The sequence below is a fragment of the Salminus brasiliensis genome, chromosome 13 (genome assembly GCF_030463535.1).
Source record: "Salminus brasiliensis chromosome 13, fSalBra1.hap2, whole genome shotgun sequence".
NCBI lineage: Eukaryota > Metazoa > Chordata > Actinopteri > Characiformes > Bryconidae > Salminus > Salminus brasiliensis.
The window spans coordinates 9,756,449-9,773,795 of record NC_132890.1 but is presented as its reverse complement, the minus strand read 5'-3'; the positions used below and the strand labels follow the sequence as shown (position 1 = coordinate 9,773,795).

The 17,347-nt window shown below is 45.7% G+C and overlaps 1 protein-coding gene across 1 annotated transcript in view; it reads left to right on the top strand.

Annotated features, from left to right (window-relative positions):
- zfpm1 (zinc finger protein, FOG family member 1) overlaps window positions 1-17,115 on the top strand; it is a 91,067-nt gene extending 73,952 nt beyond the window's left edge. The window contains exons 5-9 of the mRNA XM_072695707.1: window positions 9,434-9,536; window positions 9,924-10,136; window positions 11,682-11,912; window positions 12,096-12,323; window positions 12,535-17,115. Of these exons, the coding sequence (XP_072551808.1) occupies window positions 9,434-9,536; window positions 9,924-10,136; window positions 11,682-11,912; window positions 12,096-12,323; window positions 12,535-14,906 (3,147 nt within the window). The 3' untranslated portion in view covers window positions 14,907-17,115. The remainder of the gene's footprint in view (window positions 1-9,433; window positions 9,537-9,923; window positions 10,137-11,681; window positions 11,913-12,095; window positions 12,324-12,534) is intronic.
- Window positions 17,116-17,347: the final 232 nt, after the last annotated feature.

Sequence of the window (17,347 nt, the reverse complement as noted above, 5' to 3'; positions counted from 1 at the left end):
GCATCACTCAAAGAACCCTTTGACTGACTGGATACAGGCCAAGAAAAGGGTTTCTCTTGTATGTGATGATGATCAGCAGTGACTACTGCAAAGACTGGATTTGAGTGTTGGACATTCGGAAGTGTAGCTGTAACTAACCAGTGTGCCCCCAGGCTGAACACACACTCCAGCCCTCGCTGTAGAAGCTCTCGGCCCGAGCCGAACCTGCACAACATCCTCAGACGGAAAGCGAATCCAGCATACATGTGGCTTTTGTTCCCTCACCGCCACTTGCGTTATTTCGTGGAAACGCTGCCCGAAGGCGCGATGGTGGAGTGAGTGAGTGCGGAGTTCAAAGCCTTATCACGCGCTGCGCGTCTTTTCATCATGTTTTAGAAACAAGCGTCCCCACTAATCCTCCAATAATCTCTCCAGGAGAACTGCACTGATAAGCACCGCCACCCACTGCTCTTCAGCTCACTTTTTGGGGCGCTCCGCAAAACACCACCCTCCCCCACCCCCACCCTCAAACAGTAACCCCACGAAGGACGAGTGAAGGTGAGCGCCCCCAATCCACCCCAACCCCCCTTCCCCACTTTCTCTCTGTCTCTCGCTCTCTTGCTCTCATTCTGATAGGGTTTGTTTACCCTGCGTTCTATCTCTCTGGTTTATCTACATCTGCCAGTAGAGTGTCTCAGAGAGTCACCCCTCGCTGCCCATGCTTTTCGCTGAAAGCGATGCATGAATACCTTCAATTATAGCCTCTCTCAATTATCTGCTCTGTGATAAAGGGGCAAAGCAAGCTAGGCTAGGTCCAGCTGGGAAGTGACATCATGTGGATTTTGGAGAGCGTATTTCTGAGGTGCCTTTGGCCTAAAGCTGCCCGATGTAAGAAAAAAAATCAGAATTGCAGTGTATAGTACTCCCAATATCCCAGTAATTTGACCAGAAGATAAAGATGCCAAAAGCCTGTCCACTAAAGGCTAAAGAGTTTATTGGCACTTATGAAACTTGTACCCAGGCAGTCAGAGATGTTTAGCAACAGTTTGAAGACCTCTATCCCCACATTTTGGTAGATTTGCTAGACCCCAAAAAATTACCATTTTGGTAGACACAAAAAAATGACTTGGTTTGACAACGAGACCGTGCAGCATGCCACACTACTCATCGAGTGATGGAGAGGTTTTTAAGAAGATTTAAGTAGCACTGAGCGCTTGTGGGACTGCAATATATCACTTACACCGGTACCATGGCAGAACCGTTTTCCTATGGTGTCTCTCAAAAAACCCTTTGTAGGACCTTTATGTGTATTTGTCAGATGCTATGAAACACTTGGCAGATTTTATGATTTAAAATTTTTGGTAGAACGGTAAGAGAGAAAAGGGAAGTCTGCAGGAGAGCAGTAAGAAAATGGGAACGTGAACAGGAAGGAGCAGCTCCTGAATCTCCTGAAGCTCTTGCTATCTAGCCGTTGCTGGTATCTGTAGTTCAGCAGGATGGGGGAGAGGAAGAGCAAGATAGGGAGAGAGACAGAGAGAGAGGGAGGAAGAGAGAGATGGGGAGAGAGAAAGAGAGAGACAGACAGAGAGCGAGAGAAGGAGAGATGGGGGGGGGGGGGGGGGGTGGAGAAAGAGGGAAGAGGGAGAACCTTCCTCTATCTCTGAACCTCATCTCCAGCGTTCAGAAGCGCAGCTTTCCAAGAGTGCCTCATTTTTAAATCTCTTATCTTGTCTGTTTTAAGTATCGCAATTTTGTATTTTTACATGTCATTTGCATGCAGCTCATCAGACCTACTTTCTGTTTTCTTGGAGGGACGCATATGCAGAGATGTGCCACCATAAGCCAGTGCACGTCAGTGTGTTTATATGAACACCCTCACATGCACTACACATGTGGTTGGGTGTATGCACTTTATTGTTTCTTCAAAAATCAAAAGTATTTAAAAATTCTGTTGGAGTAACTCCTCTACTGTAGCTTTCCACTACATTTTGGAAAGTTGTTGTAAGGATTTGATTGCATTCAGCCACAAGAACGTTAGCGAGGTCAGGATGTTGGATCATCACCACCCAACCTCATCTCTCAAACGTATTAGACAGAGCACCATTATTCCAAAGAACACAGTTCCACTACTCCACAGCTTAATGCTGGGGGGCTTTATACCCCTCCAGCCCATGCCTGGCACTAGGCATGGTACCAGCAGGTTTGTGTTTATGAGCTCCTAGACAGGGGACTATACAGGCTGTGTGTGCCTGTGTAGTTTCACATCTGTGTCCGCAATGGATGCAACTTAAAGAAGCTGAATGCATTTATTTGATGAGTTGTCCACAAACATTTGGACATAGTGTGTATGTACATTTTGAAACATGTCCTTTAAGGAAAATGTTAGGACACCCCCACATTTATTACTGCCTAAAATGCCTAAAATTAGAATCAGGTGCAGCACATCAGCTGCAGATGATTAGAACGTGGTTAGAGACGATCTTGGAGAACCTCAGACATTTAGTTTGGTTTGCTCTTGATTGTTCAAGTGAGTGGGATCACCATGGTAAGATCCAAAGAGCTCTCTGAGGCCTGTCCAGATAATAATTTACAAGTGAAACAACAGGCCATCCTAGGAATTCCAACCCTAGAGGCCGCAAGATGCACAAACAAGTCTCCAGCAATCCTATAGTGTCATCGCTGACCTACAGGCAGCTCCCGCCACAGTTGATGATCTACCAGCATACATGTGCATGTGGAGCATATATATGTATATAGAAGAACAGTGAAAGTAAACAAAAGAGTAAGGGAGAAGGCAGGAAAGAGAATGTTGAGTGTGTGTGTGTGTGAGAGAGAGAGAGGGGGAGAGAGAGACGGATGAGAGAAGCTTTCTGATTATTATCTTCCTTCCTTTTCTTCTCTGTATTTTTGGAGGATTCACACACTGACCTCTTTGTTTGGGACAGTATGCACCCCCCACCTCCTCCTTTTGGGGAAAGAAACCATTTCCTGTAGAGGAGAGATAGAGAGAGGGGCAGACGGAGGGGTAGGAAAGAGAGAGGGGGAGAGAAAGGGGGATGGAAAAGTGAGAAAGGGATGTGCGGAACGATTCAGGAGAGGAATAGATAGTGAGAAAAGGAGATGGAGACAAAGAGTGTGTCGGAGCATGGAGAAGAGGGCTACAGACGATGAGGAGAGGGAAGAGATAGAGCAGCAGGGTGAAGAGAGATGCAGAAAAATGGAGAGAGAGAGAAAGGTGGGGGTGGAGGGATAGTGGGCCATTGCACAGCTTCCTTGCCATTCTTGCGGACAATCCTACATAACTCTAGGAAGAGGTTCATAGGTGGTTCTTGGGCTCCTCTGTTTCATGAAGATATTAACAGTCATTTAGAGTGGGCTTGGTGTGGTGGCCATAACTACAACACAGATATAACCATTTATGTGCTGTCCAGTGAAACTAGTGAATCTCCACATGCCTTCTTAATTCTTCTTGTAATGTTGATGATGATAAAATATTGGAAAGCCTGAAACAGATTTAGGAAAATGTAGAAAAACATTTTTCAGTGCTCTGCATGTATAGTCACTTTTTTGTTCATATTATTTATTTATTTATTGTGATTTTTTTTTTTAATCAATCACACCACCATATGTGTAAAAATCTTAAGAAAAAAAAAGCTTTGCAAAATGCAACACAAAATGAATCACTGCCGCCAATTCTGCATGCAAACTATTAGTGGAGTTATTAAATATCTGAAATTTGGGAGGAGATATGCCTGAAGCTCCTCCCCCCCTAACCTAACATCCTATAAATTCCATCAGTACTTTGTTGGTGTCTACAACAAGTCTGCGCAACCCTCCACCTCCCCATCACCTCCCTGTTAACCCTGTCCACATCCATCATTCCTGGCTCCACATATCAGAGTGGGGAGTGGCCTCCTACCAAGGCGGGAGCCACCTGAACTTCAACCCCAAATTCCCCCCTCTCTCACAATCTTCTCACGAATCATCATAAGAAAACATGGTCAGAACTAGCACGGTTAAATTAATAGTTTGTTTTTAAGAATTGAAACAGTATTATGAAACATAATATTGCATTTGTTTGATATATCATCTCTACATTTATTGGTTAAATGTAATATGTTAAATTACACAAATAATTACACACTAATTAATTATATTACAATTTGTAGAAATATGTTCTCTGTAAAGAATATTTACTTATTTACACTTATTATAAAAGTAAATAACATTAATTATTTTAAAATAATTGATCTCTCCATACATATGTTTAAATAATACATTTCTATTAGAAATCTTTTATTACAACTCATATCAGGCAACATATTTCTAACCATTTTATATATATATTTTTTCCAATCATTATTAACAACTGGCTTGATAACTTTCTCTAGAACTATGCATTTTACACCAAACCACTGTGAATAACCTTTGTTGACATTTTAAAGATTTATGCTGATATTTTAAACGTTGGTGGAATCCCCCTTTAAATCCCCCTTCAAGCAGGGCCTTATGCTTAAAAAGAAGCATCCAGTGAACGTTTTTCCTTTCAGAGAGCTAGGAGTATTTATTTTATGGCACTAATGTCATCTTAGGTTAGCTTGGGCTGTTCACTTCACTGTTCCATCTATTCAAAATAAGGTTCTAAAGATCACCAGGCCGTGACATATCATAAGATGCTGCTTGACGTCATATCTAAAGCAAACACCTCTAAAACCTTTTATTATCCCCAGACATAATGAACATCAGTGTTGCTGTATTGACTGACCACACATCTTCCCACATCATGTAATGTTTGCATTCCTAGTATAAGAATGGATCTGTGTGTGTGTGAGTGTGTGTTAAGCATAAACGATGGCTGAGCCCTTCCTGACGTCACTGCCTACGCCCCTTGGGCTGGCAAGCTCAAGCAACATAATGATGTTTAATTCAGTCTCCAGCTTGAGCTGAATTAGCTTGAACTGGGCTTTAGTCCGGAGGTTAGAAACATTCCGCACCGGTTCTCCATCCAGAGAAGAGGAAGTGGAGGGTTTTTTATTTCCATGTATTTCCATTTTCCTCAGAAATAAAATCATCCCAGCATCATTTGCATTCAACTTTTATCGGTTTGAAAGAGGGCGTTTTTGGGAGTGATAAGAGCAAGGGTGTTGTGCGCACGGCTCGGCTGGGGGTTGTGTGAGGTGTGTGGGTGTGTGTGTGTGCGTGTTCGTGTGTATGTATGTCCCTGGGAGAGAGTATTTGTTGTGTGAATTAGAATGGTGTTTACGGTACCAATGTTCAAGAGATGAGGGTATGCACTGTGTATGTGTGTGTGTAAGTGTGTATGTGTGTGCTATGCAGGTACACCATGTGTCCTGATTCTGTAGGAGTATGAATGTTTGTGTGTGTGTGGGTGGGTGTGTATGTACGGAGGGGGAGTTGCTGCTTAATATCAGACCAAATAATTAGATTGGCTATCGTCTGGGCGGCAGCAGTGTGGGGATCAGGCAGATTAAAGCCCGGCCGCTGGGATTAATATTCATGAGGGACGGGGGCTCGGACGAGGGGGCTTAGACTGCACCTCAAAGACTCACATTGAGGAGCTTAAAGCAGAGCTCTCAAAGCACCCTAGCCAGAGAGTGAGAGAGAGAGGCTATGGGAGAGAGAGAAAGAGAGGGAGAGATTGCTAGGCAAGGAGTTAAAAGACCGAAGCTGAACTCCTCTGCTTTCCCTCAATTTATATTAACTTGTGTTGAGGCTTGCATCCAATTTAGTCCAACACAAATGCCATCAGAAAGACACTATATGTCCAGGTGTTTGTGAGCAGTTGCACGTCTGTATTAGCAATGGGTGCAACTTAAAGTAGCCAAATGCATTAATCAGAAGGGTTTCCACAAACAAGTGGAGCTGTGTTCTCTGGAATGATGGTGCTCCATCCAAATCCTTTGAGATGAGTTGGGGTGATGAGTCCTCCACCACCCTGACCTCACTTAACACTCTTGTTGGTGAATGCCATCAAATCCTCACAACATTGCGGCAGAATCTAGCAGAAAGCCTAAAAACAGGGGCTCATCTTGATTCAAAGGCCCAACTTCAGTCCGCCAACATTACTGCAAAAACGAAAGCAGGTGTTACTGGAAAAACCCAACATGGGCTTCCCCTGTTTAACTGAAGGTGAGCTGGAGTGAAGGTGGAGCTGGTCAAACGGAACATAAAACATCATAAAAGTTAGTTTTACAGACCTGAGAATCTCCCCAAACCTGAGGATGTCATGTTATATCAAACAGTATAAGTATTATGGGTAACGCCGCCCCAGCGCTACAAGGTTTATTATTTACGCTGTTTATTTGAATTTAATATGTTTACAATCAAATAATATAAAATTGTAACACCAGTGTAAGTGTTTTTCACTTAAAGCCCTTAAAATCGATATAAACAAATTGTTGCATCAGTAAAAATTAAGTAAATTAAGAACGATAAAACCTTGTGTCTCTTAACTGGCAACTTTACAGGAAAAGCCCATAACCCTGAACTTTCAATGGAAGTCATTGTGGAGCATTTCTATTGGTCCATTCATCAGGAAATTTTGACACAATGTAAAGAACAACTGCCAGATAATGTCAGTTTTTGGCAAAAAGTGACAATCTAGTAATGGTGTTTGTATATTTAATTTATTAGAAACTAAAATTTTGAGTGTAGTATCTGGTCATTTGAGCGGAAGCATGGGGTGCTGTTTAGCAAACTATAAACGTGTAGAAAGTTGGATTTACTTTGATTGACTAAGCTTGTTCAGTCTGTCCATCATTATAAGGTGTGTTGTGTTTTCAACCAACAGCTTGACTTGCCATTAGATAGTGGTAGGCCCCATCCAAACCATTGATCTCACTTATCCTAATTTGAACACAGAACTGATCTAAGATCATCAGCCCTACAGCTCTCGCAGGTCTCCCTCTGTTTGCCCAGCATGAATCTGAACCTGCACAAAAAGCTTCACACTAGAGCGTGACCCCACAGAGAGGGGTTGTTTTGGGCCTGTTCCTTCTGACATGTTCCTCATCCTATCTGCAGTGTTAGTGGAGACGATGGCCTTCTGAAGCAGCGAGCTCCTTCAAACTAACAAGTGTTTGTCCTCTGTGTTCGTAGTGTATGCATGCGTGTGAGCGGGTATGTCTGTGCGTGTTCAGTCAAAAGGGGCGGCTGACCACGCTGCCCTCTCCTTTTGTGCGGCCCAAAGTCGAGTCGTGTTAAATGAGTCTGAAACAAATTAGCAGAAGCACGCAGCACTTATGGCACAGACGGCTCCGGCATTGGGTTTCAAATTAAAACAAAAGGAGCCCTATCTCCTTATCAGCGCTAGTTCCCCATGAAATACAATACGGACCGTATCTTCAGGCAAGAACAGTCAGAATTAGAAAGAAACCCTTCAGCTGTCCTCCATGGCTGCCCGTCTCATCTCCCTGGCCCTGACGCCCGGTGCCTTTCATCCACGGCTTCTATGCTGAACAGACGTCTTTCATATTCGCCGGTCTTTAAAGTTGATTTAGTAGCATGACGGGGATATGTGGACCAGCGCGTCCCCCTAGGGCCACAGCTTAGTTGTGGTGGTGTGTGTAAGGGTGGGAGTGAGTGTGAAGCTTTCAAAACCTTTGCGGGATCGGCCCTGAGGAACTGGTGCCACCTCGTGGAGTGGACTGGTATTGCTTTCCCTCATACTGTACATTGGCCGTCAAACATGAAGTATTGAGTGGCGTAATTGCTGGGAGTGTGGGTGGGGCAGTGGCTCTGGGGTTTATAATGTGGAAGGGAAGGCTGTGATGATTGAGCCCTGCTGTTGTCTGTACTGGACCATGTATAAATATTTGGGGACACCCCTTCTTCCAATGCATGCATACATGCAGCTACTTTACGTTGTACCCATTGCTAACATAGATATGCAGATGCGCGCGCGCACACACACACACACAGCCTGTCTAGTCCCTGTAGAGACATATTGCCAATAGAATAGGACTCTCTGGAGCAGATAAACATAAACCTATTGGCAGCTTGCTTAATGCCAAGTGTGGGCTATGGAGCAGTGGAACTGTGTTCTCTGGAATGATGATGGAGCTTTTGGGATAAGTTGGGGGAGTTGGGGTAAAGTAGGGTAGTGATCCTCCAACATCCTGACCTCAGTAATGCCTCTTGTCACTAAATGCAATCAAATGCTCACAACAATGCTCCAAAAGCTAATAGAAAGTCTTTCCTGGACAGTAGAGACAGTCACTCCAGCTAAAGTAGGCCCATGTTCCCTTGGCCCCTGACATACGATTTCTTTGGCCCCCTGTAAAATACACACTAGTGAAGCCTGCTCTTCATATAGAGTGTGTGATGATGATGTGTCTGCCAATAATCGTAGGTCAATCATACACTCCTAAAAAGAAAGGTGCTCCCAAGGGTTCCTTCAGTGAGACCATAAGAAGAGATTTTGCCTATGGAGAACCTTTTAAAGGTTTAAGGAAGTGGATGTTAAGTTTCTTCACCAATGTAGAGGTTCTTTACACACTTTATTTTCAAGATTTGAACAAAGATCATGTTTCTAGTGTGGTTAATTAGCACATCGTAATCCTGAAACCACTGTGGTGTCTCCTCATGGATGAATCAGTAAGTGTCCATTAGCTGGAATCGTTAGTTTGATGGAATCAGGTCAGTGGTAAGGGCTCTGTCTCGCTCTCTCTCTCTCTCTCTCTCTCTCTCTGTGTGTGTGTGTGTGTGTGTGTGTGTGTGTGTGTGTGTTGTGTGTGTGTGTGTGTGTTGTGTGTAAGTACATATATTATGATAAGCCTGTGGAATATGACAGACAGATGGAATGCTTGCACAACTGAGAACAAAGAGAAGATTGTGTGGAAGGGACCAGGTGTGTTTATCCCAATATTCTCTGCGGATCCACCACAGATCTGTCACATGTGCAGACACACACACACACACACACATATTCACACACACCTTTGTCTATTTAGGTCAGATCAGGAGATGAATCGGAGTGAATTGGAGCCACCAGAGCCTTGACGTATCTCCTTTCTCCACCATTCTGCTGCTCTCTCTGGGGTCGTTTCATTTCTTTCTACTCCTCGATTTCTTCCTTTTCGTCTCCATTGTTCCTGCCTATGGCCAGTCCCCTGAGCCCCTCTGCAATTGTCCCTGTTATGAGATCTCCCCTTAAATGGATTCCCATGATGTATCCAGTAGAGCCACTGTGGTCTACAACCTCACTATTCAGTCAAAGTCATCTCTTGTAGCGTGAAAGGAGAGACGGGGGCACTTCTGCAGTTCAGTAAAAATCCAGGGATTTTAAGTGGCTCATTATGCATTTTCTGACAGGTTAGCTGTGACAGGTTACCTGAGCGCTTTCATGTTCCTTCAAACTTGTCTGTGTTTCTTCATAACCGAGGCTGACAGTAGTTCTTCCTTTCTTTCTGTGTGTGTGCGCGTGTGTATTCAGAGCCCTGTGCCAACTCTAATGTGTGAAGACCCGGACTGCTGGCTTACAAGGATTCCCGTGACCTCTTGTTCTTCTGAAGCAAACTGCACCATTTACAGTCAAGGTACTGTAGAGTCATTAACCCCCACTTCTCATGCACTTCTGTACTGTCTTTAATGGTTTAAGCATTAGAATTAGCATTCGCATTAACTGCAGTCTCTGCATAGGATTTTTTTACTGGAACATGAGAGGCCTCCAGACAGTAGACAAGTAGACCTTACTATTCCTAGATAATTGAACTACGCTGTTGATAAACTCAAGACTTCTAAACTCAACAACCTAGATCTAGAAAGACAGTAGCTGTCTACAGCAGCATTGAATCTGGACACCCAACAGATGACTTGGAGACCTAATTTGGTCAGCTTCACCTGTTTACCTGTTTCTATGTCTGTTTTCAGCTGTGTGTCTACGAACCGTAGGCCATCAGTTCTGATTGCTGCTGTATTTTCAGGTGATGATCTGTTCTGTAAGCTCACTCAGGAGCTCTGTAGAGGAGATGCTTTAGTGGCTACTCTTTCCTGGGCCACCTTGGCACAACAGTCTCAGACGGAAACCACGCCAGTGAAAGAGGAGCCTGCATATGCAGCGACTCTGCCCTCGGAAATCCAGCTTCTCCCACAGCAGGCTGGCATGGCCGCCATCTTGGCAACTGCCGTTGTTAATAGTGAGTCACATCCTACTGATACGTGTTCTGTGTTCTAATAATTATTTCAATTTCAGGCATTCGAACAGTATGTCCTTTCCATTCGGTTAAGCAGTCAGCCATGTGGATGCTAGGGCTGTACACTACATGGACAAAACTATTGGGAAACTTGCTAATTCGTCACTTCTTCTGAAATCAAGGGTATTAAAAAAAAGAGATTACCCTGATTTTACTGTCCAGGAAAGGCTTTCTACTATATTGTGGAGCATTGCTGTGAGCCTTAGTAAGGTCAGGATGTTAGATGGTCACCACCCCACCATATCCGCAACTCCCCAACTCGTCCCAAAAGTACTGGATGGAGCATCATCATTCCAGGGGCTTTATTCTCCTCTAGCCCACACCTTATATTAAGAGGCATGGTGTCTGTAGGATCATATTTGTCTGCTGCACAAGTACTTCTGTACAGGGACTATACAGACACTGTGTGTGTGTGTGTGTGTGTGTGCATTTGCACATCTGTGTCAACAATGGCTGCAACTTAAAAGTAAAGTAGCTGAATGCATTCATTAGAAGGGTTGTCCAACCTTTTGACATATAATGTATATTGATGTATTGGGATAATATGTTCTGCAGTACTGTTAATTCTCAAAAACACAGTATTGATTTTTAATTATTTGTTTACATGTAAAGATACTAGGATGTCGCAGTATTTTAAACCGTTACCCCGTATCATGCCACATATTGTATCTCTAGGTTATTGACAATGCAGCCCTAGTTAATGCATCTTAGCAAAGTCTAAGTAAGGAAATTAACCCATCTATTAGGTTTCCAGGCATTTTTGTCACGTCACCAGCAGGTGGCAGTGTTGCCTCAGCTGACACTGTGCCCGAGTGAGGCACTGTTAATTGGTCGGTAGTACAGCAAAGCTCTCTCTGTCTGTCTCTCTCCCCCTCTCTCTCTCTCTCTCTCTCTCTCTCTGCTATCGGCTGAGCCGCGTCAGGAGTGGAAGCGGACACAGTCATGCCGTGATGAGTGCATGATTAATCACAGTAAATCAAGCTAAAGGGTAAAACATGATCAGCCTTATTCTTCAGTTCCTGCTGCATTAGCCATGTTGTGAGGAGACAGGTAATTAGGGAGCACTGTGGTCGTTATCAAATACAGCCCGTTCAACACGCCCTGACACCAGATCAGCTCGATTATACAGACACACACACATATATACACGCGCGCACACACGCATACACTCACACACAACCTCCTCAAGCCTGTTGCCTTGGAGATGTTGTCGACATGGTTATTATGATATGTGTTACATGTCAGTGTACTGTCATATGTTGTGTGTAGAGGTTATATGTAGATGACTTTGTGGTCTGGGTGCTGATGTTCTGGGTGTTATCATGAAGTTGAAATAGCCCTCTGTGCAAATGACCATATTTGCTTGGGGTCTTTTTGGGCTGTGTTGGATTGGAATCCAGTACTTGTCTGGCCAGAGAGAGCAGGAAGGAATGATTAATTAATTAAAGAATAATTAATTTTACATTTTTTGTGGATTCATTGTTCCAGAGGATATCTTCCCCTGCAAAGACTGTGGGATCTGGTACAGGAGCGAGAGGAACCTGCAGGCACATCTCATGTACTACTGCGCCAGTCGACAGAAGCAGAAGGACACCGCCTCCCCTCCGCAGGACAAGCCCAAAGACTCCTACCCCAACGAGAGAGTGTGCCCCTTCCCTCAGTGCAAAAAGAGCTGCCCCAGTGCCAGTTCCTTAGAAATCCACATGAGGACGCATAGTGGTAAGCTGCCTTTAGTCCCGTCCCTCTTCATTTCCTATCTTCCTAGTCGTTTTGAATAAACACTTATTCTAAATTATATATTCATCTCATGCAAAGCCATATGCCTGACCTTTGGAGTGCTTCTAAATGACCACTTTATCATTTCATGATGCGTAATTAAAAGAAAACACATCTGTATTCCAGGTGAGCGTCCGTTTGTGTGTTTGATCTGCCTGTCCGCATTCACCACCAAGGCTAACTGTGAGCGGCATCTGAAGGTCCACACTGACACACTCAACGGCGTGTGTCATGGCTGCGGGTTTGTCTCCACAACTCGGGACATCCTTTACAGCCATCTGGTCACAAGCCATATGGTGTGCCAGCCAGGCTCCCGCAGTGAAGTCTACTCCCCTAAACTGCCGCTGGCCTCAGGTGAGCAATCAAAGTAGATTAGGTCAGTGCTTCTATATCCTGGTCCCGGACTACCCCTGCCTTCCACATTTCCATGTTTTCCCTGCTCTAATACATAAACTTCTAACATCTAAGAAGTGAATTCAGTCATGAAGTACTTCAGGATTTGGGGTTTTATCATTTATATAGCTCTGACTCACTCTCGTTTTTCCCCTCTTCTTCCTTCCAACAGGTTTGAGTCCTGGAGACTCTGGCATATTACTAAAATGCCAGGTGTGTGGATTTTCGGCAGACACTCCTGCCCTGCTTCAGCAGCATGTCCACACTCACCTGGAGGTTAGGGTACCTGCCGAAAGGAGTCCTACACCTCGCCAGAGTAGCCCTCCGACATCAGAGTTTCCAGAACCCCAGGACCGAGAGCCAGCAGCCAGTGTGCCCAGGCCAGACTCCTCCAGCCCTGGTGCCAATGGTGGTTCAGCCACCTCCCGTGGTTGTAGCCCTCCAGAGCAGCTTAAGATTAAAGAGGAGCCATGCTCTGACACTGAGAGCGAAGCAAGGGGTGGAGAGCAAGATGGTAATCATTGTGCAAACACTGTGGAGCCAAGCTCTCCTCATCCTACCTCACCTAAGAGTCCTGCGGCTGTTGCAGTTAAGGCAGAGCCAGCTAGTCCCACTCCAGGCTCTAGCCCTGTCCACCTGGCATCAGGGGGTTCAGTGTTACCAGGCGGAGCTGTGTTTCTACCCCAGTACCTCTTCAGCCCTGAGGCTGCAATTATGCCCCCGGCATCTGAAATCCTGGCCAAGATGTCTGAGATGGTTCACAGCAGGCTGAAGCAAGGCCAGAGCCCTGCAGCTGGACAGCAAGGCTTCTATCCAGCAGGCTCTCCCGCTGGAGTGCCCAAGGGGGCGACATGCTTTGCATGCGACATCACCTTCAACAACATCAATAACTATTACGCCCACAAGAGGCTCTACTGCTCAAGCAGGCATCAGCAGGGGGAGGTGACAGGCGTGGCAAAGGATGGTCCAGTGTCTACAGCTCCCCCTCCGAGTCAGGATTCCTCTCCACAGGCCAGACCAGGCAGTTGTGCAGCCTCCGCCTCCCCCAGCTACTCCGACTCCGCAGCAGCCGGCCCAGCTACAGAAGCCAAGCCAACAGAAGTGAAGAGTGAGACCTCAGGGTTGAAAGACACACCCTGCTCATCTTCATCTGAGGGTGAAGGAGGTGGAACAGGGGGCAGGGCAAGTGAGGGAAGCCAGAGCCCGAGCGGCTCTGCTGAAGACCCAGATGAGGATCCCACTCGTACGTTTTGTCAAGCTTGCAACATCCACTTCAGCAGGCATGAAAACTACATTGTGCACAAGCGTTTCTACTGTGCCTCACGCCATGACCCTTCTAACCACCGCCCACTTGTGGGAAAGGCTGCCTTTCTGCCACAGCCTATCCGCACACGCAAGCGCAAGAAGATGTATGAGATACACATGGCACGAACCGAAGCACTAGCCAATGCCGCCGCTCTCTCTGTGGCTTCGGGGATGTCAGTGAAACAGGAGGGTGCCAGCACCCCCACCGGGCCGCCTCTAGCCTTGGTATCCACCCCTGCTCGCAGTTCTAGTCCAGAGGGTGACGGCCCCATCGACCTGAGCAAGAAACCCCGCCTGAGAGAGACCCCAAGAGGGAATAGCATCCCAGTATTGCCCCTCACAGATTACCACAAGTGTACAGCCTGCAGCATCAGTTTCAACAGCATTGAGAATTATCTGGCCCACAAGACATACTATTGTCCTGCCACCACCTTACAACCCCACGCCCTAGAGCAGCTGCACCGGCTAAAGAGACCCGCCTCCATCTCCCCCAAGAACCGAGCTCCTGAGCCACATCCTGACACCAAGGCCCACCAAACTGGAAAGCCCACTGTTGTCCCTCATGCCTCTGCTTTACCTAGCGTAGAGTCTAGTCCTCATTCTGTTCCAGGGGTGAAGCCCCCCACCACTCCCCCTGTGGTTTGTCCGTATTGCCCTCCTAACCGGGCAGTGACCTCTGACCTGATGGAGCATTTCAGGACCGCTCACGGCCTGGTCCTCGCCGTGCAGCAGCAATCCGAGGCACAGGCGGCTGGTGTGAGCCCCAGCCCCAGCCTCAGTCCTCGCGACGGAGCTCCTGTAACTCCTCCTAAACCAGGCTCCAGACACCGGAGGGACAGTTTAAATGGCCGGAGCAGGAGGGACACTGCATCTCCCTCCTCACCCTTGCTCAACGGAAATGCTGTTGGACCCCATCCAGCAGGGGCCGGCTCTCCTAAAGCTGCCCCCCCAGCCCTCTCACCGACAGGCTCGATCCCTCTGACTGTATCTCCTGTGCCTGAAGGCTTAAGAGAAGTGGGGTCACATGGCCACACCCCCACACCCTTGCAGGTCTCGGAAAAAGTGCTTAGCCACACCCACGCAACCCCAGCCATGCCTAAGGCAACCGTTGCCACACCTTTGCAGAACGGGAACACTCGCTACTGCCGGCTGTGCAACATCAAATTCAGCAGCCTGTCCACCTTCATTGCGCACAAAAAGTACTACTGCTCCTCCCACAGTGCCGAACACGTCAAGTGAGCTTGCCCTTCACGCCATTACCCTCCAGTCTGCAAGTGCCAAGTGCCACGCCTACAAGTGGCAAGGCCCCACCTGAACCAGACAGTGTATGAAAGCGGGACTGTTACTAACCAGGCGCTGAGGTTGCCACGACAGCTCTGCTGGTCCTGGTGTTGTTACTGTGGTAACTTATTGCTCGTTATGGGTCAAGTTTGTATTACACTAAAAAATGAGAAATGCTACCTGCACGCGGAAGTGTGCCCCACTGATCTGCGCCCACCGTGACCCTGCTTGTTCACGTTTTGAGTTCAACCCACGTAAGAAGATATCAACTGTTGGGACACTAGATCTTGCATTTTTTGCCCCATTAATTCACCTTTGTGTTTATCACTCATGCATTTAATACCAATGTTGATTTAGTTCAATGGTGGCATCATGCCTACATCTGTCCCATTGCAGTTTTCCTGAGCCATTAATATTTGTGATCAGTCATTGATTTGGGGAACTTCTGCCCCCTAGTGGTGTGGAATGACTCATTAGGCCTTGCAATTTCATGACGTGCTGAGAGTTTTCCTTGTCCATACACTGAATCAACTTTATAATGAAAAATGAGATGAATAAAAGCGGAGTAGCTCTATAGATACGGATTTGGTGAAGTTACCAGTTCGAGGTGGAAGATTTTGAAGAAGGGAAAATGTGAACTTATTTATCATTCGAGTCCCACTTATTTCACTTCCACAGAATACTACCTACTGTCTTTTTAAGAAAAAAGATTTATATTTTTGTTTGTTTGTATATTTTTTTCATACTGTTCATAGCAACCATTTCAAGCTTAGTGTGTTGTACGTTCTTGGTTTGTAAGCATAGGTATGTGTGTCTTTTTGTTGCGTAGTAATCTTTGGGACACTGAGTACTCCCCTTTTCGCAATTGTCAGCATTGCTTTTTGTCCGATTGATAAGTGTTGGTTGGTCTAGCGCAAGAATGAGTGTTCTTTCTCAGTATTTGCTCCGTGCTCTGGGTCAGAGGTCGTAAAATGAAGTGGTTAAGAGCACCGCTCCATTAAGAATCGCTCAGAAGGACTGTCTCAGGAGAGATGGGATACGGACTGAGAACAGACAAAATACCTTTAATCTCTCTGGTCACTACTCTCTCTGGCCCAGCCATGCTCCCAGCCCTGTCGACCTGCTGATGAACTGCTGTCTATACAATGCCATAGATGATTTTTGTTTTTTTTTTGGGGGGTGGGGGTGGGGATCACTGACAAATATATCCTGGTGTGTGTTTAGTTTAGCATGATAAACATATACATCAATGATTTCATTGCAGGCTGTAAAAGTGATGCTGAAAGCTACTGACAGTGAAACTGCCTCACACATTAGCATTTCTTTTTATGGAGAGTCAGGCTTGCATCCCAGTCCCCCCCCCCATTCCCTCCATCTCTCTCCATCTCTCTCTCCGACTCACTTCCTGTTCATCTGTAGGAGTATGTAATTTGGAAGGAGCAGCGTTGTGCAATCTTTCCTCCCCGAGCAGGCTCCCTTGGCAAGGCCTTAATGAAGACTCAAGTCAGTATGTCTGAAAGAGCGTGTCACGTTCCAGAATACTCCCCCGCCCAGTGTCGCACGCCAAGTGGACTTCCTTTCCGTTACTAGTGGCGTTTCCCATTTCCAGTGTTACAAAAAAAGAAAGAAAGAAAGAAAAAAAAGAACCGCAGGCCGCTCAGTGGCAAAAGCAGGCGAGATTTCTCTGTGCTGTTGTGTTTGAAGCGGTGCTGCACCCGTCGTACTTCACACAGGACTGTTTACGATTCCCTCGTTTTCTCATTGGCTTACTGTCATATTCACAAAACCAATGCTGAAAGACCATTTTTACCTTTCGGATTCCCCTTTTTATTGCACTGTGTTGTACAAAAAATGCTGAATGTTTTAGTTTTAGAAGCTTTTTTGTATCGTATTTATGTTTTTACAGCACTTTTCCTTGTCCAAACCCACCCTCCCCCTCGAAGGACTTGCTGATGAAAACATTTTAACACAACCTAAGGTTAATTAAGATATTTTGTGAATAATTGCAAATGTTGTTGAAAAAAACATAATTCTGAATGTCATAATTTTTTTCCCTTTTTTCTTTCTTTCTATTTTTTTTCTCAATCTCTATGAAAAGTTCCACTACACACTTGTACAAACTATGCATGGGAAAATAAAGAGTCCTGAGGACATTTAAAGTGCGAAACTCCGCCCATTTCTTCCTTCTTCTCTGATATCAGGTGCTTAATTAAAAATGCTATAGAATGTGGTAGGCCACGTAAAATGACAGAGCGGGGTCAGCAGATGCTGAGGTGCATTGTGCACAAAGGTCGGCAACTTTCTGCAGTGTGAATTGCTGCAGACCTCCAAACTGAATGTGGCCTTCAAATAAGCTCATGAACAGAGCGTAGAGAACTTCAAGCAATAGGTTTTCACGG